The sequence below is a fragment of the Megalobrama amblycephala genome, linkage group LG10 (assembly GCF_018812025.1).
Source record: "Megalobrama amblycephala isolate DHTTF-2021 linkage group LG10, ASM1881202v1, whole genome shotgun sequence".
NCBI classification, from domain to species: Eukaryota; Metazoa; Chordata; class Actinopteri; order Cypriniformes; family Xenocyprididae; genus Megalobrama; species Megalobrama amblycephala.
In genome coordinates, this window is record NC_063053.1 from 10,268,914 (window position 1) to 10,295,810 (window position 26,897).

At 37.7% G+C, this 26,897-nt stretch overlaps 2 protein-coding genes across 4 annotated transcripts; both read right to left on the reverse strand.

Moving 5' to 3' along the window:
• Window positions 1-1,807: 1,807 nt before the first annotated feature.
• On the reverse strand, window positions 1,808-8,929 carry LOC125276717 (eukaryotic translation initiation factor 3, subunit 6 interacting protein). Of its 2 annotated transcripts, none has more exons than XM_048204510.1 (15): window positions 8,776-8,929; window positions 8,541-8,583; window positions 8,111-8,324; window positions 7,949-8,028; window positions 7,772-7,833; window positions 7,586-7,655; window positions 7,240-7,313; window positions 6,899-7,070; window positions 6,655-6,809; window positions 4,740-4,910; window positions 4,206-4,339; window positions 3,343-3,516; window positions 2,775-2,964; window positions 2,255-2,335; window positions 1,808-2,124 (listed from the first exon to the last, which is right to left on the reverse strand). In XM_048204510.1, exons 1-15 carry the CDS (start codon window positions 8,800-8,802, stop codon window positions 2,047-2,049), a joined length of 1,725 nt encoding a protein of 574 aa, XP_048060467.1. In that variant the 5' UTR covers window positions 8,803-8,929; the 3' UTR covers window positions 1,808-2,046. The 2 variants fall into 2 exon arrangements, with proteins under 2 accessions (XP_048060467.1, XP_048060466.1); XM_048204509.1 differs by having other exon boundaries at window positions 8,770-8,929.
• A 10,966-nt stretch (window positions 8,930-19,895) lies between these two features.
• LOC125277624 (kelch-like protein 10) lies at window positions 19,896-25,299 on the reverse strand. Of its 2 annotated transcripts, none has more exons than XM_048206105.1 (8): window positions 24,962-25,265; window positions 24,335-24,827; window positions 22,461-22,880; window positions 22,010-22,207; window positions 21,762-21,911; window positions 20,907-21,023; window positions 20,553-20,644; window positions 19,896-20,433 (listed from the first exon to the last, which is right to left on the reverse strand). In XM_048206105.1, exons 1-8 carry the CDS (start codon window positions 25,108-25,110, stop codon window positions 20,301-20,303), a joined length of 1,752 nt encoding a protein of 583 aa, XP_048062062.1. In that variant the 5' UTR covers window positions 25,111-25,265; the 3' UTR covers window positions 19,896-20,300. The 2 variants fall into 2 exon arrangements, 1 of the variants encoding a protein (XP_048062062.1); XR_007186946.1 differs by having other exon boundaries at window positions 20,386-20,433; window positions 20,902-21,023; window positions 24,962-25,299.
• Window positions 25,300-26,897: the final 1,598 nt, after the last annotated feature.

The following is a 26,897-nucleotide window of genomic DNA, read 5'->3' on the forward strand; positions in this document are numbered from 1 at the left end:
TTGTAACTTTTCTTTGTCATTATTGTCTAGTCACCAGCGTTGAGGCTGTGGATGAAAAATCTTTGTGGATCTTGTTTGAATAAAGGAAATATGCAACGGTTTTGCCTCAAGGACCTGAAGATGATGATAACATACTGACCAAAGCAACAGTCGCCAAGAGGAGGGCATTCCTTTATGTATTGAAGCCCAGCAACAGGATATTAAAGAGCGTAAAGTGGCCCTTACAAGATACACGTACACGCTGCACTGACACAAAACATACATTTCTCAGACGTCACGTTACATATAGAATCATGTATTTATCAAAATCGAACTGAAAAAGATTAAAAACATCCTGAGCCCCATTAAAAAAACTACTGTTGTCAAAGTGCAAGACATATTTTGTTGTATACTAATCTATTGTAAACCCAAAGTTGTCTTGGTCCAAAATAAATGGAAAGAAAAGTTTAGTTTGGTATCGTGTCATATGCTCCTGCTCGATAATATAAGTGACTACATACAAAGATGCCACCTTCTGGCAGTTATAAAACACAGATGCTTGAAATCACCATAATCAAAACGGACAATTGTTCATTTTTCTTATGGAATTTTGCAGTGTATATTAAATGATTTTATCAGTGCACCTCTTGTTTTCTTTTGTGCCCTCATAACCTTTCATCAAAGTAATATCTGGTGCGTTCAAGTCCTCCTGGGAAGTTCGTGTTTACGACGTCAGGTGCGTTAAGATGGTGTACCTTCTCTTAACCAACTACACAAAAATACAGCAAGGTTCTTAAACTCTGATTGTAGAAAATAAAGAACAAAGAATGTGCATCGGCTGCGTTTTGCTTTTTATGTTTTACTTTATGAAGCCATTGTATCGTTAGTGCAATTCACTTATTTTGTTGTAAATAAAAAAAATTCTGATAAACTCATAAATTCGGGGCTTAAAGAAAAAATCCAAGCTTTCCACTCGCATTTACACTGTGCTGGCGCTCAACTCGTATATGATCTTTCTGACATGACTTGAACGCAGCGCACCCTCCCTCTTGCAGCGAGATCAGGGCGGGGCTAGCTGTCAATCAAGTTTCGTCAAACCACAACGATCCAATCAACACTCAATGGACAAAATTATGTCCCACCCTACTTTTTTTCCCTCGTTTGAGAAGCTGTTTCATTTGGATTATTAACACCTTACATTGACAGAATCGCATTTCCCGTTTCATGCATGTAAATTGTTTATAAAACCATTCTTATGTCAGTTGTCACAGAATTCAATGTGATAATTTATGCAATGGTTTGTGAATAATTACCAGAACTTTTTCAGGTCCACTATATTTAAAGCAGAACTAAGTAACTTTTTTTACCTTCATAAATAGTTTTCTAAGTCCTTGCGATGGTTAATTGACTTGTAGTGGTGTGTTTGAGGCGAGCACTAACCCCCTCTGGCACGTCTACGCCAGAAAACAGAACTTGCAAGTTGAGCTGCACGACCCGACACAATCTCGCCTCATGTTCACGCGAGAGTGACAAAATGCTTTACGGTAATTCAAAAACAATGTATATATTATGACTTTATAAGACAATTTCGAAAATTACCCACCTCTATCGAGTGTACTGTATTTGCAAATTCCCCACCTCCTCTTTCTTGTACTGTATTTGCAAAACTACTGCGCTGGTGAGCGTTGTAGACGTTGTAGTCCAGAGCTGCACTTGGAGTATTTACGACAGTGTGATTCACTGAAGGAAACTGTAGGGGGAGCTTCGCAAATCTTACCGAGTTCCGCTTTAATATGCATACTCAAAGAAAGACAACTCCAAACTAAAGTTCAGCCACATCAAACTTTATTGACTTAGAAAAAAAGCATTAGAAAGACTTCCAACAGCTTTGCTTGTTTTTGACAGACCAGAGCAAGTCAGTGAAACTGAACGGGATGACATTATAGTTCAGAAACAGTCTCCGACTGGTTCAGTTGAGAAGTCTGGGTTGGCCTGTGATCGATGGAGATCAAGGTAAGATCAATCAGGTTCTAATTAGTTGTTGAGAAACTTCTGGTAGGATCTGCATTATGTGGCACGTGATGTGGAGCTGGTCGAAGCCGAGGTGCCAGAAGTCAGAGGCATTTTCTTCAGCGTTCGGTTAAGCTAGAGAACATGAAAAAGGTACAATCAACATGTGACAGTGTAGATGTTAAATTCATAAATACATTTACATAAAGTTTAATTACACAAGGAAATGACTAGAATGTATGTTTGAAAAATAATTTAAGTGTACCTCCTCAAACTTGTGGATCTGTCGGATAAAGAAATCTCCATAGCGACGGGCAACCTTGGTGTCTGCGATATGGATCATATCCTGATGGAAGACAAAGTGATCTTTTTAGTCACTGCACTCACAAAGATCATCATTTCATCAGTGAAAATATTCAGAACTGGGTAAAACTTGGAAATAAACATATTTGCTATAGATCTTTAAGACTTAAAATATTAAATAATGTTCAAGACTTTAAAATTCACTAAAATTTCCAAAACATTTTCAGTTGTTTGTGATAATTTAAGATCATTTCATAGAGAAACATCCAGCCAATTAAATATTTACGAAAGTATAATATTTAAAAAAAAAAAAAAAAAAAAAAAAAAAAAATTACTGTATAAAATGTCCATTATGTAAAAGAAATAATTAAAAGCTAGAATTGAAATGAAATGTCCAAGTTTTCATGACTGTATTTAATCTCATAATTTAAAGTGTTAACTTTAGCAGTTCTAGTGTAAAGGAAAAAAAACTTGACACTCACCTTGTCGATGTAGAAGTCAACCTCAGATGCAGACTGAAACTCTCCGTCCAGAGCAGAGATGCCACTGGTCCACACCAGGTTCTTCATCTTGTGTTTGAAGACCAGCAGCTGGATCCGGAACTCCTGCTCAGTCATGTCCAGGAATCCGGCCAGCTTGGCCACAGGCATAGTTGTGTAAAGCTTCAGGAAACTGAGAGAAACAGGAGTCAGCTGAGGAGTTTTTCTAATAACCAATGCAACTGCACAAGCTGTAGGAATATAACAATCAGCTGCAAGTTGAGCTAAGTAACTAAGTAGATTTTTTTTTTTTTTTTAATGTAGGAACTAATGCATTTGAACTGATTTTAAGATTTTTACTGTTTACAGCATGCTTTCCACCTTTTTTCATTTAATTAAGTTTTAAATCACAAATATAACAAAACAGTATCAGGAAAACTAATTGTCAAATAAAATTTAAGTATCACACTATTCACAATGTTTCATATTTATAAATATATAATGAATATCTGATGATTCCATGACCAGAGCTCCAGTTCATCCAGACAGCTGAGACAGAAAACTGTTGTACCTGCGGATGGTGGAGAGCTGCGCCTGCTGCTGCACCTCCTCTGCAAACACTTTGAGCTGCTGCTGGAATGGCTCTTTGTGGTAATTTGGATGAACGTTATCATAGTTTGGAACTACAGGTGACAGGAACTTGGGGCAGGCAAAACTGAACAACTCCTCAAACACCTGAAGATCTCTGAACAAGAGGGGACATTTTTTTTTAGATGCTAGTTTGTGTGTGATTTTATATATATATATATATATATATATATATATATATATATATATATATATATATATATATATATATATATATATATATATATATATATATATACACACACACACACAAACATAAAAACACACACTTTTAATACTTTCATTCATTTCATTCATCAAAAAGTGTATCAATTGACAGTAAAGACATTGATAATGCTATGTTACAAATAATTTCTATATCAAACAAATGCTGATCTTTTGAACTTTCTATTTTTAAACAAAGAATCCTAAAAAAACAAAACAATTATCACTGTTTCCACAAAAATATTAAGCAGCCTGACTGTTTTCAATTTTGATAATAATCAGAAAAGTTTCTTGAGCAGCAAATCAGCATATTAGAATGATTTCTGAAGGATCATGTGATAATTAAGACTGGAGATGCTGAAAATCACAGGAATAAATTACATTTTAAAATTTATTTAAATAGAAAACAGTTCTTTGAAATTGTAAAAAAAAAAAAAAAAAAAAAAAATCCACAATATTACTGTTTTTACAGTAAACAAATCAAATAAATACAGCCATAGAGAGCATTAGAGACTTCTTTCAAAAACATGATTTTATTTTTTAACAATCCCAAATATGACTTATTTTTAAGCATATTCTCACCCTTTCTGCATGCGGAGCATCTTGTCTCCATATTTCTCGCGGAGCTGTGTGTGAATGCTCTCGTCGATGCGCATGGGGTACATGGTGAGAGCGATGGCCAGCAGCCCGTGCATCTGCTCGTTCTGTTTATTAATCTGAACATCACACGATACAACGTTTTGATTAAATATCACACCAATATGACAGCATATAATAGACAGTACAGCAGTATCTTCAAGTATAACACCAGGAATATTAATGCACAAATAACAGGACTGGTTGAATGTGCTCATGAGATTTTATTCAGTCTCACACCCCAAATTAAAAAAAAAAAAAAAAAAAAAAAAAAAGCAGCACCTTTAAGATGTTTTGCACTATTTTCATGTCAATGAAATTTGCATTATCCTTATTACTGTAAACCAGTAATTGTACAGTAAAAAATATATTATAATACACTGCTTTTTTATTTAATTTAAATAAGCATACAACATAACGCAGCAATACAACAAATATTACACAAATAGGACAAAGGCATTTGAATTTAGATTCACTGACCATCTCATATTTGTAGGTGGTTCTCTGGAACATGTTTCTGGTCCTCTGGATGTAGAGCAGGATGTTGGCGAAGACGCGGATGGCGTCCTGATAGCGTCGCATCATCAGATACGCAAAACCCACATAGTAGTAGGTGGTGATCTGACATTCAGGCACACGTGAATACATGCTCTGAAACACAATCACATCATGAATACAACATTAGCATCATGACAAAGCCTTGAGACATCGGTACATGGGGCAGGGTTATTACCATTAACTAAAACTACAACTATTAAAAACATTCTGATAATTGAAATAAATGTAATAAAAATATACAATATACAACCTACAGTTGAAACTTAAAAAAAAAAAAAAAGAAAGAAATGTTGCCTTTACAAACTAAAATAAGTTGAAGCTCTAAGGGTGTGTTCACACTTGTTGCATTTGGTTCGATTAAAACGAACCCTGGTGTGATTGCTGTTAGTGCGGTTCATTTGAGCAAGTGTGAAAGCTCCCATCTGAACCCTGGTGCGCACCAAACAAGTGGTTCCAAAATGAGCTCTAGTGCGGTTCGAATGATATATGAATGCAACACCCACCAAAGACATGTAAACGAACCAAAAACAGGAAGATGAGACCTAAAAAGGTCAGAATCCTCATGCATATCGATTTTCCTTGTCATAGTCGTGAGTTTGCCCATCACAGGCATCAGACGCGCGTCTCCATGCAGATCATTTGTGTGTGTGACGGATGGATTCCCGCCACTGTTTTGACACCTTTACACATTTTATAAGCTCTTCACGAGTTCCCAGCTGGTCAAAACACCATCATATGCAGGCTACGCACACACAACAAGCGCATTTACCTCAGCACACAGCATTGTTTTGAATGTTCGGTAAGTTCCGTCTCAAAATAGGCAATACGTCATAAAATCCGACCAATCAGGTTGTGAACGTATCCCTATGCCTTCAAGTTCAGTGTCTTTTGGTTCAGTGATAAAATTGCCAATCTGAACGCAAATCGGACCAGGACTAAATGTTTTTGTTTTGTTTTTTTTGGGTTCAGAAATAAACAAACCAAACGAACCAAACTACAAGTGTGAGCACACCCTAAAATAATTAACTGGAAATAAAACTGAAATAAAAATAAACAGCAATATTTAAAACAAAAAAAAGAGTCAAATTTTAAAAAAGCACATAACAAAATTGATCCAAATTAAACTAAAATTAACATGAAAACTAATAATATAAAAATAAGAGCTAATTCATATAGAGCCCCTAAAAGGGACATGGTCGTGGAACAAAAATATGTTTTAAAACGTTTGCGTTCGCAAAGTTTCTCAGGGGAAAGCAAAAGTTTTGCGAGCGAACACAAAAGCAGTGACATAATTTTTCCTCCCATGATCTCATACTTTTTCCCTATCACCATTTCCCTTTAGGGGCTCTATGAATTCAAAATATTACCAAACTATAATAAAACCAAGGATACATTTACACAACAACAATGTACTAAAAGCTGAAATTTTTCCTTTGTGTTTTCCGTGTAGATTACAACATTGTCAAAACTATCCCCGTACACATGGATCCACAAAAACGATTAAAAACGCTGTATTCTACCGGCAGGCCAGTAGTTGGCGATGTCACTTTGTAAAGAAAAACTACGGGCCTATAGACTGAACACGTAATATGCATGACGTCACCATTTTCACAAATTCGTGTTTTTGTAGTTTCCAGAGAGACGATAATGTCTCTAATAACTTGCACCTTGAAACCTGTTTTCATAAATTTGCATTTTCAGGCTCCCAAAACGCTATTGTCGTGTAAATGAACAGCTAAAACGCCTTAAAAGATTTCCATTTTTAGTTGAAAACTGTAAATGGCCCCTCAAATAAAAACAACAAAAAAAAAAAACTGGTACAAGGCTATTTTAATACCTTCTTGTTGAGTTCGATGTTCTCCAGGACTTTGATGGCCTGATAGTAATCTCCCAGCAGAGAGTGAAGCCTCAGCAAACCCACCAGACTGAAATAACCCAACATCTTATAGAGCGAGTGACGGCCGTATTCTCCAGCCACGGACTCAGGGTCACCTGTGACAGAAACACCAGCGTCATTCTGAGATCTGAACTGGATAAAGAAGAAGAAGGTCAGTGCGTGAGGGCCGGTTGATGTCTTTCACCTCCACTGGTGTAGACCTCCAGCTGACGGTTGATGTTGCTCTTGTCCACCAGAGAGTGCAGGACATTCAGCACACTGTGAACGTTCCAGATCTTGGGATTGTTCCTCAGGAATTCAATCTCTTCTTCTGATTTCTTGGCAGTCTTACAGCGATACTGACTGAATGACTGGAACTGCAGAACACAGAGAGAAAATACAGCACCTGAGATTCTGCTAAACAGGTGGATTTCATTTGAAACGTTAAGAGATATAGAGCTTTTCACTTCTACATGAACACATCAGTAACACAGAAGGACTCGTGAGGACCAAGAGTCTCCTTAACCTCACGCGGTTCGCTCTTACCTGATAAATGAACTCATCGATGATGTCCCAGAGCCACTGGTTCGGAAGCTCCAGAGGTGCCGGTCCATCGGCATCTGAGAAAAATAATCCACATTACATATTCTGATGTAAAACAAGTTCATATTTAAATCTACTCAAACTCAAGATCTACGACTGGGCGATATAAATAAAAAAAAAAACCTTTTGACAATATTCACTACTGTTCAAATGTTTGGGGTCTGTATGATTTTTTTTAACCAAGGCTGCATTTATTTGAACAATAACATTCAAAACAGTAATGTTGTGATCTATTATTCCAATTTAAAATAACAGATTTCTGTTATAAAATATTTTAAAGTGGACTCACTGAGGATGTAGTTGAAGAGGTTGCAGTAATTGTAGTAGGACTCAAACCTCTGGTCAAGAGTTGGACCTCCCTACAGATGAGAAGACAGGAAAAGAGCTGAGACTCAATCTAGTGATTAAATCTATTTTCACAAAAACTTCCTTGACTATAAAACGCATTCAACAAGACATGAGCAAACACACTCACGCTGACTTTGGCGTAGATGTGCCTGTAGTACAGCTCCTTGTAGAGGATCAAGAAAACTGCATCTGTACCAGACAAAAACAAACATGTGCAAGTCAGCAAAGAAAAACCTTACATCAAACTGTTCGGTTCAAAGCTTCAGATTCCTGAATGCGACAAAAGTTAAATAGACTCACTCACCATTACCAACCAGAGAAGCGATGGCTTCTGCCTCCGGCCATGGAGACGTTTTAAAGAAGCGATCTGTAAGCTTGTTCCAGCTAAAATGAAATAAAATACAAAGATACGTCAAGATTTCTATACATGCATCAGAAAAGTGTATGTAACCGTACGGCCGCACACCTGTTCTCATAAACATCCTGGATCTCGTAGATCTTCTGCTCAATGCTCTCGCTGGACACACGGTTGGCCTGCAGCTCGTAAACCTTCTGATCGATCAGGTCTGAGATGGTTTTATGAAAATATTGCAGGAAGTTCTTGATGACCTCAGGGATCACATGGTATGTCTGCTGGTGCTCATACTGACGTTCATAAGCCAGATCAGCTTTAGGGTCGCCTGCAAAAGATACACTTTATATAACTTTGGCCCCCTAATAGTACACAAATAGTGTATGAATATTTCATATATTTTATTGTATGAATTTATATATTATATACATATACACATATTTATTAATTTATTGTGTGTGTGTTTATGAGTATAAAGAAAGTGTCCTTTGTTAGTGTTTTTGTCTTTATCTGTCATCTAACGTTAGCAGATAACGTTACTCACCGGTATGATAGTCATAATCACTGGGGTAGGTATAAGGATCATACTGCAGAAAAATGAGAACATTTACAATGAACAATCTGACATGTTGACATTAAAATGCAGGGTGAGTTTTGTAATTAACAAAGGGAATTAAACTTTAGTCTGATCGTGATGCTCAATTGATTAAGAGCAATACACGCTACACGCTTCAATCTCTCACACACGCTCTCAAGTCAAAACTGTCACTCACGGTCACCTCTTCATCCTCAATCGGGTAAGACATGATGGGCGTTTATTCCTGTAGTTTGAGTTTAATCTGTTAATAAACCTTTAATAAACCCCACAGCTGCCGCAAAGCACGCGCGGAGGAGAGAGAGGAAGTCCACCGCACATACTTCCGGTGACGCAGCCGCACCGCACAAGGCATTGTGGGCCAGTGGCGGACTAATTTTCTAAATTATAGTAGCTCTTTCTACAGAAGACGTAATTCACCGTCTTTCTTTCTTTCTTTCTGGACATTACATACACATATATATATATATATATATATATATATATATATATATATATATATATATATATATATAGCTGGGTAGATTACTTATAAATAATAATCATTATATATATATATATATATTCCAAAAAAAAATATTCTATTCACCAACAAGAGCCTCAACAGATTCTTTTTACAGTGTTTCTGCTGATAGTAACACTGAATAAAACAAAATAACATCTTATGATTTTAAAACATATTTACTAAAAAAAATTTAAAATTTAGAAAACAGCAACATTATAAAAATAAATATTGAAAAACATGAAATTCACAGCAATATCGCTGCTACATCAAATATTTCATTTATATTTCATATACATTATTATTATTATTATTATTATTTAATATATATTTCATATATATTTAATCTATATTTCATATATATTCATCCATATTTAATTTATACTTCATATACATTATTATTATTATTGTTATTATTATTATTTCATAAATATTTCATATATATTTAATCTATATTTCATATATATTCATCCATATTTCATTTATATTTCATATACATTATTATTATTATTATTATTTCATATATATTTAATCTATATTTCATATACAGTACAGTCCAAAAGTTTGGAACCACTAAGATTTTTAATGTTTTTAAAAGAAGTTTCGTCTGCTCACCAAGGCTACATTTATTTAATTAAAAATACAGTAAAAAACAGTAATATTGTGAAATATTATTACAATTTAAAATAACTGTTTTCTATTTGAATATATTTCACAAAGTAATTTATACCTGTGATGCAATGCTGAATTTTCACCATCATTACTCCAGTCTTCAGTGTCACATGATCCTTCAGAAATCATTCTAATATGCTGATTTGCTGCTCAATAAACATTTATGATTATTATCAATGTTGAAAACAGTTGTGTACTTTTTTTTTCAGGATTCCTTGATGAATAGAAAGTTCAAAAGAACAGCATTTATCTGAAATACAAAGCTTCTGTAGCATTATACACTACCGTTCAAAAGTTTGGGGTCAGTAAGAATTTGTATTTTTATTTTTTTGAAAAGAAATTAAAGAAATGAATACTTTTATTAAGCAAGGATGCATTAAATCAATCAAAAGTGGCAGTAAATACATTTATAATGTTACAAAAGATTAGATTTCAGATAAACACTGTTCTTTTGAACTTTCTATTCATCAAATAATCCTGAAAAAAAATATTTTACACAAATATTTTGTACAATTGTAAACATTAAATGTTTCTTGAGCAGCAGATCAGCATATTAGAATGATTTCTGAAGGATCATGTGACACTGAAGACTGGAGTAATGATGCTGAAAATTCAGCTTTGCCATCACAAGAATAAATTACTTTGTGAAATATATTCAAATAGAAAACAGTTATTTTAAATTGTAATACTATTTCACAATATTACTGTTTTTACTGTATTTTTAATTAAATAAATGTAGCCTTGGTGAGCAGACGAAACTTCTTTTAAAAACATTAAAAATCTTAGTGGTTCCAAACTTTTGGACTGTACTGTATATTCATCCATATTTCATTTATATTTAATATACATTATTACTATTATTATTATTATTATTTCATATATATTTCATATATATTCATCCATATTTCATATATATTTTATATACATTATTATTATTTAGGGCTCAAGCCACTCAGGCACAGGGCCCTTTTGTTTTTCTAAGGAGAATTATTTTTTTTCCGTCATCTGGGGCTTTTTGGGGGCTTTAACGTGCTCAAAAACTCTTGAAAATTGGCACACACATTGGAATCTGCGGCCGCATGGCAGTGGGGCTCGACAGCGCCCCCTTGAATGGTGTCCGAAAACTTGGTCCATATATCAAACACGCTTGCATGTATTAGTATGAAACTCGGTACACATATAGACCTCATCGGGCCAAACAACTTTCATGCTCTAAGTTATATGCCAGCTCAACAGGAAGTCAGTTATTATGGGCAGATCAAACTTCAATACTTGTTTTGGATGGGTTTGAGACACTTAGCATGCTTCAAATTGCATGAAACTCGACTCATATGTCAGGATTGTCATCCAGTAGACATGGGCAAAGCCTCAGAAAAGGGCAGGAAGGAGGGCCTCTATAGCGCCACCTCTTGAAAAAAGTGGTGGTTAGTTTAACCTACAGTCACCAAACTCGGTACACACATTGTTCTCATTAAGCCGGACAACTTTTTATTTTACAGTCATTAGCTCTGACCAACAGGAAGTCTGATATTTTGGTTTGAATGTGGATTTTTTCACCCTCTCTCTCCCTCTCTATGTGGCACCCCCCTCCCCCCCACATCCTCCTCACTCCTCAGTCTGACTCTTTCTGTGTGTGCGTGAGTGTGTGTGTGTGTGTGTGTGTGTGTGTGTGTGTGTGGGTCTCTGTCTGTGTCCCTCTCTGTACTTGTTTTGACTATACTTGTGAGGACCAAATTTCCTCACTTATTTTGTGGAATACTTTCACAACCCACTAGTGAGGACCAGTCAATCCTCACTATTTTTAAAAGGCTTATAAATCAGCCAAAATATGTTTTTATTTAAATCTAGTGATGGTTACATGTTTCTGTGATGGTAGGTTTAAGACCCCAGTATACTTCAAACAAAATCGAAGAATGAGCTGATGTGATGTCATTTCGAACAAAATCAGGCCAAAACAAAGTTTGTTTTGCATTCTTTTTGGAAGTTCGAAACGGCTTGCCAAAGCGAACATTCAGGAAAAGTTCGCTCCAGCTGCAAAACACCTTCGTACTACCATTGGTCCGTAACGATAACGTAATAGGAGGTGTGTGCCGAGGCATCGCCTTCATTCGCGTGGGACGCGTCCTTGACTCATTTTGTGTGTTTGAGTTCGTCGAGGTAAGAGCTCCGCGGGTGAAAACATGAACACACTGGATAGCCACTTTATAGCACAAAATGAAGTTGTGCTTGTAAAAATAAGGGCACTAACACTGTTTTTCATGTTTGATACTGTAAAGCTGCTTGATTTTAAGCAATCTACTGAATAAAGTGCTATATGAAGACGTGACGTGACTGGAGTGCTACTCTTCTGCCCTCAGCTTGCGTTTTTCTTATTTTACTTTGGCAGCGAGCTAAACAAAGGCTCAGTAAAGGTCGCAGACGGAAATCAGGGTCAAACTTTCTTTACTGAAGACCAATTTGTGAAACTGTAACCAAAATGAACAAAGATATTGAAAAAATGCTATCTTTACAAAGCTATAGTTACCTCACATATCTCAAAACAGTATGTAAGATACATATGAATCACCTTTACATAATCTAGAATATAACAATGGTGAGATATACAATCAATCATAAACAGAATAAACAATAATATGTTACTGGATAGATTAAACTTACAGATTGTGCCTTTTCAAGAGTAAAACAACAAGGATGGACATGGATGCACCTCTACACTCTGCACCATGAGCTCTGAAATCCAATATGGCTGCTGTATTAATAAAATGACAGAGTTCTTAAAGGCACCACTAGGTGTCAGTATGTACAAAGTAAATTAAAATATTACCAGGGCCAGGATACTCCCCGCCTGACATCAATAGATGTCACACTAGACTTACGGAACAGTAATTAAATGTCAACATCGTACAGTCAAGATTGTTAGGCTACCAATCTAACTTGTTTCCTTGGAAACCAAAAGAACCACCTCTGTGACTGGTCTCAGGAAGAACCTTTGTTCACCTTTCTTTATGATTTTTACTTCAACCTTTCTAACTTTGCCGTCTTCACTAGGGTAGGTTTTAGTTATGATCCCAACTGGCCAGTCATTTCTTTTCTCCTGGGCATCTTTCAGAAGCACAACATCTCCATTCTGTAGGTTTGGCTTAGCTGTACGCCACTTGCGACGTCCTTGAAGTCCACTCAAATATTCATTCTTCCATCTTCCCCAGAAGACATTGGCTAAATACTGAACACGACGCCACAGAGCTCTGCATAGATCGTGATTTTCAATTTGACCAGGTGGTACTGGTGGGGCTCCAACTTTTTGCGTGAGCAACATTGCTGGCGTTAGTATCATCGGTTGTTCTGGATCAGTGGAGACTGCAGTTAAGGGACGAGCATTCACAATTGCGCTCACTTCTGCCATGAATGTTACCAAAACTTCATGTGTGAGCCTAGCAGGGCTATGTTGCAGGAGCATGGCATCAAGAATACGTCGGGCAACTCCAATCATGCGCTCCCAGGACCCTGCCATATGTGAAGCATGTGGAGGATTGAACTGCCAACAACATTGGTTATCCGATAGGTAAGCTTGGATGTTTGTGTTTTGGCAACCTCGCTTATCAATTTGTAGCTCTTTGCAGGCTCTCACAAAGTTGGTTCCACAATCAGACCTCAGGATCTTAGCGGGGCCTCTGATGGCAAAGAAACGCCGCAGAGAATTGATAAAACATGAAGCACTCATAGACTCGATCACTTCTATGTGAATCGCTCGTGTGGTCATGCAAGTAAATATGACTGCCCATCTTTTAGCTTCTGCTTGGCATCCTCGTGTTTTTCTGGCTGCGACTGGCCATGGACCGAAGACATCCAGACCCACAAATGTAAATGGTGGGTCTATGTGTAATCTGTCGGCTGGTAAATCTGCCATGATCTGCTGCTCTTGCTTGCCTCTCAGCTTGCGACAGGTGACACAGTTAAAAATGGAGCTGCTAACTGATCTCTTACCTCCAACAATCCAGTAGCCACCTGCCCTGATGGCACCTTCTGTGAGATGACGGCCTTGGTGACACACTTTCTCGTGGAAGTGTCGAATCAAAAGCTGGGTAACATGACATTTACCAGGTATGAGAGCTGGATTCAGTTCTTCAGATGGTAGTTGAGCTCTCCCCAGCCGACCTCCTACTCTGAGACACCCTTCTGTGTCAATGAATGGATAGAGTTTGTTGAGAGGACTTGACCTTTGCACAGATCGACCTTGTTCTAGGCGTTTAAAGTCATCTCTGTAGACTTCTGTCTGGACAGTTTGAATGATCGTAGCTTTAGCCTGTTTTAGCTGCTCTTCCTCCTTATGCTTGTTGCAAATGTGCCATCCGTGACAGACATTTCCTGTACCGGGCTTGAAAGATTTGGCTATGTGTTGCAGTCGTGCTACAGCCTTTAACAGGGAGCTCCATCTGGAGAATCTTTGGAACCTTGCACTTCCAAGGTTTCTTTGTGACAGGCTAGTAACACAGGTAACACACTCAGGACGAAGCTCTGCATCTGTTTCAGGACTGACAAGGATGTAAGGCCTTTTATCAAGTTCGTCTTGCCTTGTGTGAAGGAGAAATGGAGGCCCTGTAAGCCAATATGATGAAGTCAGTTGCTCGGAGGAAAGCCCTCTGCTAGCTGCATCAGCTGGATTAAGATGAGTGGGCACAAAGTTCCACTGATGAGGTTGTGTAGAGTGCCTAATGCGCTGCACTCGGTTGTGAACGTAAACATAGAAATGCCTTGTTTCATTGAAGATGTATCCAAGCACTACCTTGGAGTCAGTGTAGAATCTCAAATCATCCAGCTTTGTATCCAGCTGTTCTTGAAGCATTTCTGCTACTTCCACTGCTAGTACAGCCGCACATAACTCAAGTCGAGGGACAGTGACATCTGGCTTTGGGGCAAGTTTTGCTCTGCCGAAGAGGAAACCAACTTCACTAAAACCATCTGCGTCAGTAACTTTCAGGTAAGCTACTGTACCTACAGCCTTAGTGGAAGCATCGCAAAAAATGATGACCTCTTTCTTGTGTGCAGTAGATAATGAAGTAGAGGTATACATTCTTGGGATTTTCAGCCCTTGCACATGTTTGAGTGAATCTTTCCATTTTTGCCATCGCTCCTGTTTCTCTTCAGGCAGAATAACATCCCAATCATCTGCATTTCCAGAGATGTCTCTTAGGATGGAGCGACCCTCGATGCTTACAGGTACTATAAATCCTAGAGGATCGTACAAACTGTTGATGGTAGAGAGCACTCCTCGCTTAGTGTAAGGTTTGTCACTGATGGAAACTTGAAACACAAATGTATCTGTTGACAAGTCCCAGCACAATCCTAAGCTTCGCTGAATGGCTGGTGAGTTTACACCAAGATCAAGGCCCTGCAGAGTAGTTGCTAAATCCTCATTCGGAAAAGCTCTCATGACGACGTGGCTGTTGGATGAAATTTTGTGTAGGCGGAGGTTGGATCGTGCTAGCATCTTTTGAGCTCTGCTCAACACATCAACGGCCTCCGCTTCCGAACTGAATGATTTCAGCCCGTCGTCCACATAGAAATGGCGCTCAATGAAGAGCCTTGCATCACTTCCATACTCCTGTTCTCCCTCTACAGCTGTTCTCTTGAGCCCGTATACAGCTACTGATGGAGAGGGACAATTGCCAAAAACGTGGACCCTCATACGGTACTCCACAATGTCTCCATCAAGATTGTGACCCCGAAACCACAAGAAGCGCAGGTAATCTCGATGTTCTTCTTTGACCAGAAAGCTGTGAAACATTTGTTCAATATCCGCCATCACAGCATAGGAGTCTGATCTGAAGCGGATGATCACACCTATCAGGCTGTTGTTCAAGTCTGGACCTTTAAGGAGAACTTGATTTAAGGATATGTTGTTGTATTGGGCGCTTGAATCAAACACTATCCTGAGCTTCCCTGGCTTTTGTGGGTGATAAATACCAAAACTTGGGAGGTACCAACATTCCTTGTTGTCTTTAAGAGGGGGGGCAGTCTCGGCATGTCCTTTTTTGAACATTGTCTCCATGAATTCCACATAATGGTGCTTCATGTCTGTCTTCCTTTTCAGAGTACGACGAAGTGATAAGAGACGACTAACAGCCTGATCTCTATTGTTGGGCAAACGCGCTCTGGGACAGCGAAACGGGAGTGGAGCCACCCAACTATTTGCATCGTCTTTGGTGAATTCATTGTCCATAATGTCCAGGAAAGCCTCATCTTCTTTAGATAGTGCAAGCATATTATCTTCATTGGTTTGTTTGAAGATATGCTTTCCAATGTCATGAGATCGTTTTGTGCTCTTTATAAAGAGCCTGGGATCTTCACTAGTGAACCTTTCTTTAGAACAGATGCTGTTTTTGCAAGGCATGAGAAAGCTGGGCCTGCCGTTCTCAAGCACACTAGTTTTGAATGTGCTCACCATGGGTATGTGAGCTCCACTGAGGCACACATCTCCTACAATCACCCATCCCAAGTCGAGAAGTTGGGCATATGGAGCATTGTGGGGCCCATTGCGCTGCTTGCGGACCTTGTGTGCACGGATAAGATCTCTCCCTATGAGAATGAGAATATCCGCTGCAGGATCCAGTGAAGGTATCTGAGAGGCAATAGTTTGAAGATGAGGGTAGTAAGCAGCGGCTTCAGGAGTAGGAATTTCCATTCTATTGTCAGGGATCGAGTTGCACTCTATGAGTGTCGGAAGATTCATTGACACTTTCCCATCCAAGGACTCGACCACAAAGTCTTTTGCTCTCCTCCCACTAGTATCAACTGTGCCTGAACATGTTCTCATCGTGTAAGGGAAGACTTCACCTTGAACATTGAACATGCGAAAGAAGGCTGATCTCGCTAAAGAGAGGTTACTTTGATCATCTAGCATGACGTAAATGCGCTTCTTTTCCTCAGGACGACCGGCAGGGTAAACATTGACTAGGCAGATTTTTGAGCATGACTTTCCTTGTAGCCCTGTTCCACATATTTCTGTACAGACGGATGTGGTCACTGTGGAGGTTGGTTCCTCTTGCTCCCCGCCTTGAGCCTCTGTTGGTACAGTAGGTTCATTTTTGAGCCATGGAGCTGGACCATCATGAAGTGCAGAGACATGATCATTGCTATTGCATTCTGTACAGTGGATAATCATCCTGCAGTCTTTAGCCCTGTGATCTGAGGAAACGCAACACTTGTAGCAGATAGAGTTCTCCTTGAGAAACTTTTTTCTTTCAGCTAAGGACTTCATTCTGAAACCTCTGCATTTCACTAGTGAGTGATTCCTTTTATGGATGGGACAATGTCTTGTCAGGTCAACTGGACTGATGTCGGAACTTACAGACGTGTTTGATTGAACCTCCGTTTTGCTGGCAGAGATAGAAGATCTGAATCTTGACTGCTTTATTGGGATTTTTTCAGCTTTAAGAGGCAATGTGTTGGAAGATTGAAAATCGAAGCTGGGATCTGTTCTCATTTCAGCATACTCATTAACAAACTCAACAAAGAATGAAAAAGGTGGATAATGAAATAGATAGTCTTTCTTGTATTTTGTTCCCTTAACTATCCATGCTTCCTGAAGATTGTGAGGCAGTTTCTCAACAATAGAGTTTATACCCTTTGATGTGTCGAGGAATCCAAGACCAGGTAGATTGCCTTCTTCTTTCACTGCTAGCACTTCCAGGAGGAGATCTGCGAGTGCTTGCAACTGATTGAAGTCTTTGTGAGAAATCTTAGCAAAATTCTCTAAACGTTGGAATAAAGATGCTTCAATTACCTCAGGGGAACCATATTTTTTGTCTAAACGTTGCCACAAGTGCCTGAGGCCTGCTTCAGGATCATGTGCATGGGCTGCTCTTATTCTCAGAGCATGTCGAAGGGACTCACCTTCTAGCCATTTGGTAAGCAAATCAAGCTCTTCATTGCCTTTTAGATTCAGACCATCAATGGCATTCATAAACGCTGTTTTCCAGGGTATGTAATTCTCTGGCTTGTTGTCAAACACTTTAAAGCTGCTAGTGAGTAGATCACGGCGTGCAAGAAACACTGCAAGATCAGACACCTCACTGGATCGAGGTGCTGGCGTACTTGAGGAGCAGGGGTTCCTCACAGGAGAAGGAAAGTAATTCGGCTGTCCTTGTATGCTGATACCCCATTTGTTCATGTCTGCTCGTGTTATTTACAGCATCAGGAGTAATCTGGATGATTCCAGGAATGTCTTTGTGCTCAGCACTTGCTTGATCATCTTCTTTCTTCTCATTTTGATTCAGAGAAAAGTGCCTTCTAATGTATTCATCAGTACGTTCCACAGCAACGGAACTGCCCCTTTCAGTTTCATAATTTGAACAAACTGCTGCAGATTCCAACACCCTTGCTGCTGCGAGAGCTGCTTCAGCTTCACCCTCCTCTTTCAGAGCGTTCAGCGTTGCTTCGATCCTAGCCTTTTTCGATCTCCATGTCTATCTGACGCTTTGCAAACTCAGCTCTTGTGCGTGCGGCCTCTGCCTTTGCGCGTGCTTCAGCTGCAGCTTGGCTTGCATTAGATTTATGGGAGCGACGTGAGGATGAAGTGTTACTGGCTGAAGATTTAGCCTCTGACCTGGTTTCCAGCTTAGATGCCTGGCTGTGCTTCGACGAGTGTGACATTCTGGATCTTTCAGAAGATAGTGTGCATGTAGTCCACTATAAGGCTCTTGATACGAAGTCAATCTTTTCACTCTTCTGCCCTCAGCTTGCGTTTTTCTTATTTTACTTTGGCAGCGAGCTAAACAAAGGCTCAGTAAAGGTCGCAGACGGAAATCAGGGTCAAACTTTCTTTACTGAAGACCAATTTGTGAAACTGTAACCAAAATGAACAAAGATATTGAAAAAATGCTATCTTTACAAAGCTATAGTTACCTCACATATCTCAAAACAGTATGTAAGATACATATGAATCACCTTTACATAATCTAGAATATAACAATGGTGAGATATACAATCAATCATAAACAGAATAAACAATAATATGTTACTGGATAGATTAAACTTACAGATTGTGCCTTTTCAAGAGTAAAACAACAAGGATGGACATGGATGCACCTCTACACTCTGCACCATGAGCTCTGAAATCCAATATGGCTGCTGTATTAATAAAATGACAGAGTTCTTAAAGGCACCACTAGGTGTCAGTATGTACAAAGTAAATTAAAATATTACCAGGGCCAGGATAGCTACTTTGCAGAGCTTGTGCTAACATTCCCATGCTGTTATGATTCGACGTTTTTCTTATGCTTTCTATAATAAATGCTTGCTGTTTTCTCATTTTTGTTGTGTTTATTTTGTTACTGAACTTGAACTTCGTTTTACTCCTAATCGAAGAACGAAAAAGAACTTTGTTTGAAGTATACCCGGGCCTTTAGGAGTAGGGGTTGGGTTAGGTGATAGAAAATATCATTGACCTGATTTTTGGCCCTCTAGCGGTCAATAAACAGAACTGCACGTGTCTTGCGGAAGAACATTGTAGCCGGAGCTACTTTTCTCCGTGTATGTCTATGGCGAGTCACTCAGTTACTGTGATACTCTGAGTCCTACCAGTCTGGTCTGAAATAGTCCGAATATAAACACTTATTATAAGTGTACCATAATGATTCAGGATAAGACAAAAACACGGTTTGGAAAATGGATTCATGTTGTATATTCTCATTATATCATTTTTGTAAATTTTTAACACAAAAAAGTTGCAGACTGCAGCTTTAAGTAAATTTCACTTGATTTTATAAAAGTGGCTGTTTAAAATAAACTTGCATAAGTGAGCAGAAAAATTTAGACATGTAGCTTACTATTACCTGAGACTGATATTAAAATCGTCTTTGCAGGTTCTGTGATTTGGCTCTATTTATTAATTTCATAATTTTATTTTTTATACCACACATATTGAAATTTAATGAAAGCATGCTTTTGGAGCATAAGACTGTTGCACAAACGATAGTTCAGGGAGGTTTTAAATGCATATTGCCCACTGTGCACAGTTGCCCTGAAGCCACCGGGTTGGCAGTGCAACCGGGCTTGGGCCCGCCATCGCTGCTTGCAGCTATATTAATTATTATTATTTTCAGAAGTCAATAATGACACTGCAAAAATGATTGTAGGCTCAACTTTTTAATGTAACACAAAAGTTATATTTCCACGTGTAGATTATGCCTAAAACGCCACATAATCAATGCTTCTCACAGAGACTGTTTATGAGTTAAATCAATCATACACAATCTATAATCATAACACAGACCAAGACACATTCACCGGCCACCCTGAAAGACCAGTAATGACAGTAAAAGTTTAATAAAGCAATAAATAGTTTACTCAGTAAACAGAATTCTCAATATTAGATGTTGGTTTGTTGAGCTCCAGAGATCCCTTGCGAGATTTGAACAACACTACACCTGAGAGGAAGTTTAACATTTAGAATACATACTCTTTTTTTGAATGCATTTATTCAGGAAACGTGACACTCCTTTTGTAACCAGACTGTCAGATCTGCTAGAAGGAGATCATTCACTGTCAGACTCGTCTTGTGTCTGTACGGCGTCTCGTAGGGCAGCATACTCTGCCATGTTAGGCAATCCTGATACTACACAACAACTCAGGGCACTGCGGTAAATGGTCATTTCATTTGCATCAAACCTGTGGAGAAAACAGATGCAGTGAATGCAATGAAATATAGCCTACATAATACTTATAGACTTATAGATATCTAATGCAGTCTGAAATGAAATGTGAGATTTAGTGTTTCTGGAAGTTACCATTCATCTGTCTTCTCATCGTAGGACTCTACATCACAGGTGGTGCCAATTCCATTAAAGCCTCCGACAGCAAACAACTGACCATCAACTACCTGGATTTTGAGGAAGGTAAAAGGAAAATAAATCATGTTTAACTTTACATGAATAAATCTTAGTAAGATGCAACACTTCAATTAAACAGGGTTGAATTTTTTAACTGTTGGAATTAGGTAGATGTTTTCTTAGTCAAACACATTGATCTTTGAAGATTGCTACAATTTTACGGTGTAGTTAATATGGGATCCACCATATTCATTATCATAAAATCATTATTGTCATTTTACCAGATGCAGATATTAATTGTCCACACCTCACCTCAATGCCAAAGTTGCTGCGTGGGTTGTACATTGCTGCAACATCACGCCAGATGTCAGTCAGCGGGTTGTAGGCCTCCACACTCCGCAAACGACTGGCACCATCATAACCACCAACCTTTAAATAAATAATTTTTTTATTATGTATTCTGTGCATTTGTATGCACATCCATGCATGCTATTTACACATTTGCAACCTTTAAACTGTGATTGTTCCATATTTCTATATTTGTGTCAGGGTTATTATAAACTAAATTATTTTAAAAATTATTTTCATGATTTGTTGTCATAAAATCTTTTCCTTTGTCAAATCAACTTAGATAATTAATGTAGTTCAGATAACATAATATTCTGAGTTTCTGTACATTAACCCAATTGCTTTCGTTGTATGAAATCAAATTTTTATTTTAAATAAACTCAAAATCTTAATGCAACCAGGTAACTTACTTTTTTAAGTTAAACCAACAATTCTTTTTTACAGTGCAGTTAACTGAAATATAATAAACTTTAACTAATTAACTTTAATAAATTATTAAAATATTAAAAAAACTTATTTATTTTAAACTTTAAACATATTTTTAATCAATAAAAACTATATAACTAATGAAAATGACAAAACACAACAAAATTACAAACATTTTAAATATATATATATATATATAACTTTCACAGATTATAATATATAAAACTGACAGAAATTACAAAAACATAAAATTACATTAATACAAATATTATTTAAAATATAATTAAAAATATAAAATAAAACTAATCAAAAACATTAAATATATATTCAAATATAAAAACTATAATAGTATGTCAATGATACATAACACTGATATGCGTGTTTAATACTCACAGCATACACTAGATCTCCGTAAGCGATCACACCGACACCACTGCGGCGGCTTCTCATGGGAGAGATGAGAGTCCACTGATCTGTTTCCGGGTTATAACTCTCAGCCGAAGAGAGACACTCGATCCCAGTAAAACCACCACAGATATAAACCTGACAAACACACACAAACATAACATACATGATGTTTGTGCACAATTATCACAGAGTCTCCAGCAGAAGAGTGTGGAGTCATGGGTGAGTGTTCTTACCCTGCCCTGCAGTGAGGTGGCGCTGGCGTCACTCCTCCGTTCATTCATGGGTGCTGTCAGTGTCCACTGATTGGTGTTTGGATCATAACGCTCTGCTGTTTTAAGGCGTTGATATCTATAAAAACCACCAATTGCATATATGAGCCCGTCCAGAACAGCCACACTTACATAGCATCGGCGTTCATGCATGGGGGCCACCTGCAACACATCAGATACTTTACATCAATGTCCAAACACACATCAATAGACCATCACATTGGTTCTGCCCTATCAGTTGCAAAAATTACAATGGTATTTACACAATTTTTTTAATAGTATTTGGAGAACCATTATTCAGTACTAAGGTCCATGACAATATCAAAGTAAAATCTGACACCGTGACTGGACAATGGTACTTTTTTTGTAAAGGAAGCTGAATTAAAGTTACACGTTGACCTACAACATTACTCACCTCGTGAAAAGTGTGAGTGATGAGATTCCATTTCCTCACGCTGTTGAAATACTCCACACCATCATAACCACCAACACAATAAACAAACTCCTCCAGGACCGCTGTACCATGATAGGCTCTGGGACGCTCATCGTCTTGAGTTACATTGACCCAGCGGTCCGCCTTCACATCATATGCCTCAATCTCATTTGTGGGGTTGCCGCCGCTCCATCCTCCGACGGCCAATAGGATCTCTGAGGGCAGACGTGGGCGTGTCAGTTGATGTATGAGCTCTTGGTTGGTGGATTCATCCATGCTGAGGTCAAACATAGTCTTCATTGCATTGATGATAACAGGCTTGCAGGCTTCATTCTCCATCACCAGTGGATTGTTCTTCACATTATTGATGAAGTAGTCTGATGGCATCAACCCCAGTCGAACCTGAAGCACAGTGAAGGGAGAGTTTAGACTTTCAGAGCTGCTAGACTGTTGCAAGGCTGTTGCTAAGCAGTTCAAAGTTCAAAAATGAAAAATTATTTTCCAAAATTTCTTAAGATGTTAAGACTTGTGTTCTGTAAAATGTATTAAAATGTAAGGATTAGTTCACTTTAAAATGAAAATTATCCCAAGCTTTACTCACCCTCAAGCCATCCTAGGTGTATATGACTTTCTTCTTTCTGATGAACACAGTCAGAGTTATATTAATAAATATCCTGACGCGTCCAAGCTATAAGTTATGAAGTAAAATATCTAGCTTCTGCAAGACCACCTTCCATATTGAACTTATGAAAAAAGCTTTTTCTGTAAGTTGAATACAAAAGGTGTAGGACGTAGCGAAAGCATTTTGAACTGGAAGAGGCATTAAACTTTCTTTGTAAGTTGAATACGGAAGGTGGTCTGGCAGAGGCTAGATATTTTACTTTATAACCTGTTAAATATGCATATTTTTCGTACACAAACGCATCGCTTTGCTTTAGAAGGCCTTTATTAATCCCCCGGACGTATGTTTATGATGGATGGATGCACTTTCTTCAGCTCATACTCATTGGTCCCATTTACTGCCATTATAAAGCTCAGATGCGTCAGGATATTTATTAATATAACTCTGATTGTGTTCATCAGAAAGAAGAAAGTCACCTAGGATGGCTTGGGTGTGAGTAAATCTTGGGGTAATTTTCATTTTAAAGTGAACTAATCCTTTAAGCGAGTTTATGCTTAAAACAAGAAAAATATCTGTCAGAGGAGGAAGAAAAATAAACTTGTTTGCCATTTGAATTAAGAATATTTTCTTACCCCATGCCAGGATTATTGTAGTTAAACTAAAACTAAAACCCTAAAATGAAATGAGGATAAACTTTAACTTAAATAAAATATTAAAAAACGACACCATTTCTCATTTTCATTTAGTCTGATGTATACTAAAATAACTAAAACTGAAATAAAATGAGATAGCTACAAATTATAGACACACTTAAACAAAAAAAAAAAAAATATATGTTAACACTTTAGTATGGGGAACAATTCTCACTTTTAACTGGGTGCTTATTAGCATGCATTTTAGCTGTTTATTAGTACTTATAAAGCACATATTAATGCCTTATTCTGCATGACTTTATTCTACATCCCAAAATCCTACCCCATACCTAAACTTAAACACTACAACAACTACCTTACTAACTATTATTAAGCAGTAAATTAAGAGTTTATTGAGGCAAAAGTTGTAGTTAATAGAGAATATGTGTTCCCCATACCAAAGTGATACCAAATTAATATAAATGACAAAACGACAAAACAAAATTACTACAATTTTAAATAAAATTATAGCAGAAATGTATCTTGACTGAAGAGTTATTACATATTTGTAATGTAAAACAAGACAAAACTCTCTGTTTTACCTTTGGCAGAAGCATGGCAATGGTTTGCTTCCTGTTTTCAGGTGCATAATTAATCCATTGGAGGACTGCTTCAAAAACCACCTTCTCCTGTTTAACATTCAGCTCATCCTTTCCAATGATTTCTTCAAGTTGTTCCAGCAAGAGCTCCAGGAACTCCTCAGGTTTGAGCAGAACCTCCTCAAAGTTCTGCAGGATGTAGTGCATTGCTTTATGGTGGAGCTTTGAGCAGGAAAAAAAGTCCTCTGTAAACCTGCAGATGCCAATGCAGTTCTCTGGGCATAAATGTTCCTCCAGGAACTGGCAGCAAGCATCAACAAGACCCCACACCAAAAACTGATCAGCCGCCAACAAGAGCTCTGTCACATTTTCTTCTGTAATGAGTGAAGATCCTGTGTATGCAAACTGAATAATCTGAGACAGGGAGTCTTGGGACATTCCTGGAATTTCATAAAATTGTTTTTCTGTGCTGCTCCAGTTGTTGGAGAAAAGAGCCCTGTGAACAAAATTCATTATTTGGACCGCTTAGGCAATTTCAACAATATGATGCTGGCAGTGGAAATTATGTATGTAATTATAATTATTTCTTGGTAATTTGCACACAACTGCAGTTCAAATGCTTCTCCTCACCTAAAGTAAGGGCTGAAGGCAGACAAGATGATCTTGTGCGCTCGAAATTCTGTGCCATCTGCCCTGATGATAACGTCAGTGTGTTCGCCCTGGAAACGTGCTTCATCAAACAAATTAAACGCCGTTTCACTTATGTTAGTGTACTCCATGTTCTCTCTGATGTTGGTCTTTAAATGTATTGAGTCTTCTCACCTCAAAACTGAGATCAAAGTAATCTCAGGTTTGTGTCTTTGTGGCGACCCAATGCTCAGCAGAGTTCTAGAATGTCTTTGTGACATCATAGTTGCAGAGCTTGAATATCAGTTAGTGTTGGCTACATAATTATCATGGAGAAAATTCTTTTTGCATGAAACATTTTCACAGTCACAAAGATATTAAAATTCATCTAATAAATTATTTTATTAGATTACAGTGACCTAAGCATGGGATAATTATTCATTTGAATATGCGATCACCATTTTGATTGCACAAAACACACACAATTTTTGACAGCAGGAGTTTTCTTGCATAGTGTGACCCCAAACAAGTTTAACAGAGGCCTGTATGAAGAGGTCACACAAGGTCACACATAAATAATCATTTTCAATCAGTATCTAGGGCATGCTGTAGTCCAGATTAAAATGTTAAAATGTTTACATTTGAAAATAAATAGCCTATTATGTTTCTAAGTATTTAGTGCTGAGGTGAACACCATTGCAAAAACAAAAATCTGAATGGCTGTTTAAAACATTCAAATATTGTTCAGAAACAGATTAGCAACTGCTTTGTTTATGATATAATATGTAATCATGTAATCCATAAAAAAGTAACTGTAGTCTGATTACGAGTATTTTAAAAAGTAGTTTACATTAATTACAAGTACTTGAATTTTGGAATCTGATGATGTAATCCAGATTACATTACTACCCAGCTCTGTATATATATACACAGAGCTTTTATTCATATATGAATAAAATGTGATAAACAGTGTTATTTCTCGAAGTAAACTTTCAGATTTTAAGTGTGTGAATATGTAATCTTTCAAGCAAGGATTTTTAAATGACATACATGACATAAAAAATGAAAATTATTATTATTACTATTATTGGACCTGCATATTCGTATTTTAAAAGCCATTTTTCTATGGTGAATGCTCGCTGACACCGAGCTGCATTACCATCTGTGTCCAGTAGAGGTCCAGATGTTCCTATAATTGAGCAGCATTCACATCTACCCATCAGATTCACTTTAACACTTTGCATCTGATTTATTTCATGACGCTTTTTTGTGGCTTTTATAATGAGGTGTTTCGTCAGCTCACAAGATAAGTAATGAAACACCACGGGTTACTGCGATTTTGCCTACAACAAGACACTCAATCAATATCTAGTGTTGGCTACTGAAGATCTGATTATTTCAACGAGTGAATTCATGCTTCACTGAGCACCGCTGAGCACGCGAGGCAAAAATAGAGCGTGTGCCCTTTGAATTAACAATAAATAAGTGAGGTTTTAAAATCCCACATGTGTAGTTTTGTCTCTGCAGTCGTGGGAATGGAGGCTGTTATGAGTTTCAATAACTGCTGCCATATGTCTACTTATTTGGCTTGAAGAGAATAGGAGAAATGCGGTTCAAAGTGTTTGTTTTGAATTACTTTAAGCCACTCTGGCATGTCAGTGCAAACAAGCCAAAGTGTTTAAAACATTAAAAACACACGCATAATGAGATGTGAGACCAGAGGTATTTTAGTGATGATGATGATGATGATGATGGCTTTCAAGTCTGAGTCTGCAGTGATTATTAATTGAGGAGATGCTGCTGCTGCTGCTGCTGAGGGGGATGATTTTCTGTGGATGAAAAGTGTAAATGAACATGAAAAAGCGTCAAACATCATCACCTTACATATTTCTTAATAGATCGTGTGTTCATGCACATCCAAATAGTCAGAAATGCCATA

Bases quoted from the DNA above. Each gene is read 5' to 3' on its own strand.
- LOC125276717 (XM_048204509.1), bottom strand. From the start codon at position 8,802: ATGTCTTACCCGATTGAGGATGAAGAGGTGACC. The intron at 8,325-8,540 runs GTGAGTAACGTT...TATCTTTTGCAG, and splicing joins TGATTATGACTATCATACCG to GCGACCCTAAAGCTGATCTG. The intron at 6,810-6,898 runs GTGAAAGACATC...TTTCTGTCACAG, and splicing joins GGAGGTCTACACCAGTGGAG to GTGACCCTGAGTCCGTGGCT.
- LOC125277624 (XM_048206105.1), bottom strand. From the start codon at position 25,110: ATGGAGTACACTAACATAAGTGAAACGGCGTTTAATTTGTTTGATGAA. The intron at 22,208-22,460 runs GTGAGTAATGTT...GATGTGTTGCAG, and splicing joins TCACTCACACTTTTCACGAG to GTGGCCCCCATGCATGAACG. The intron at 20,645-20,906 runs GTGAGGTGTGGA...CTCAAAATCCAG, and splicing joins GCAGCAACTTTGGCATTGAG to GTAGTTGATGGTCAGTTGTT.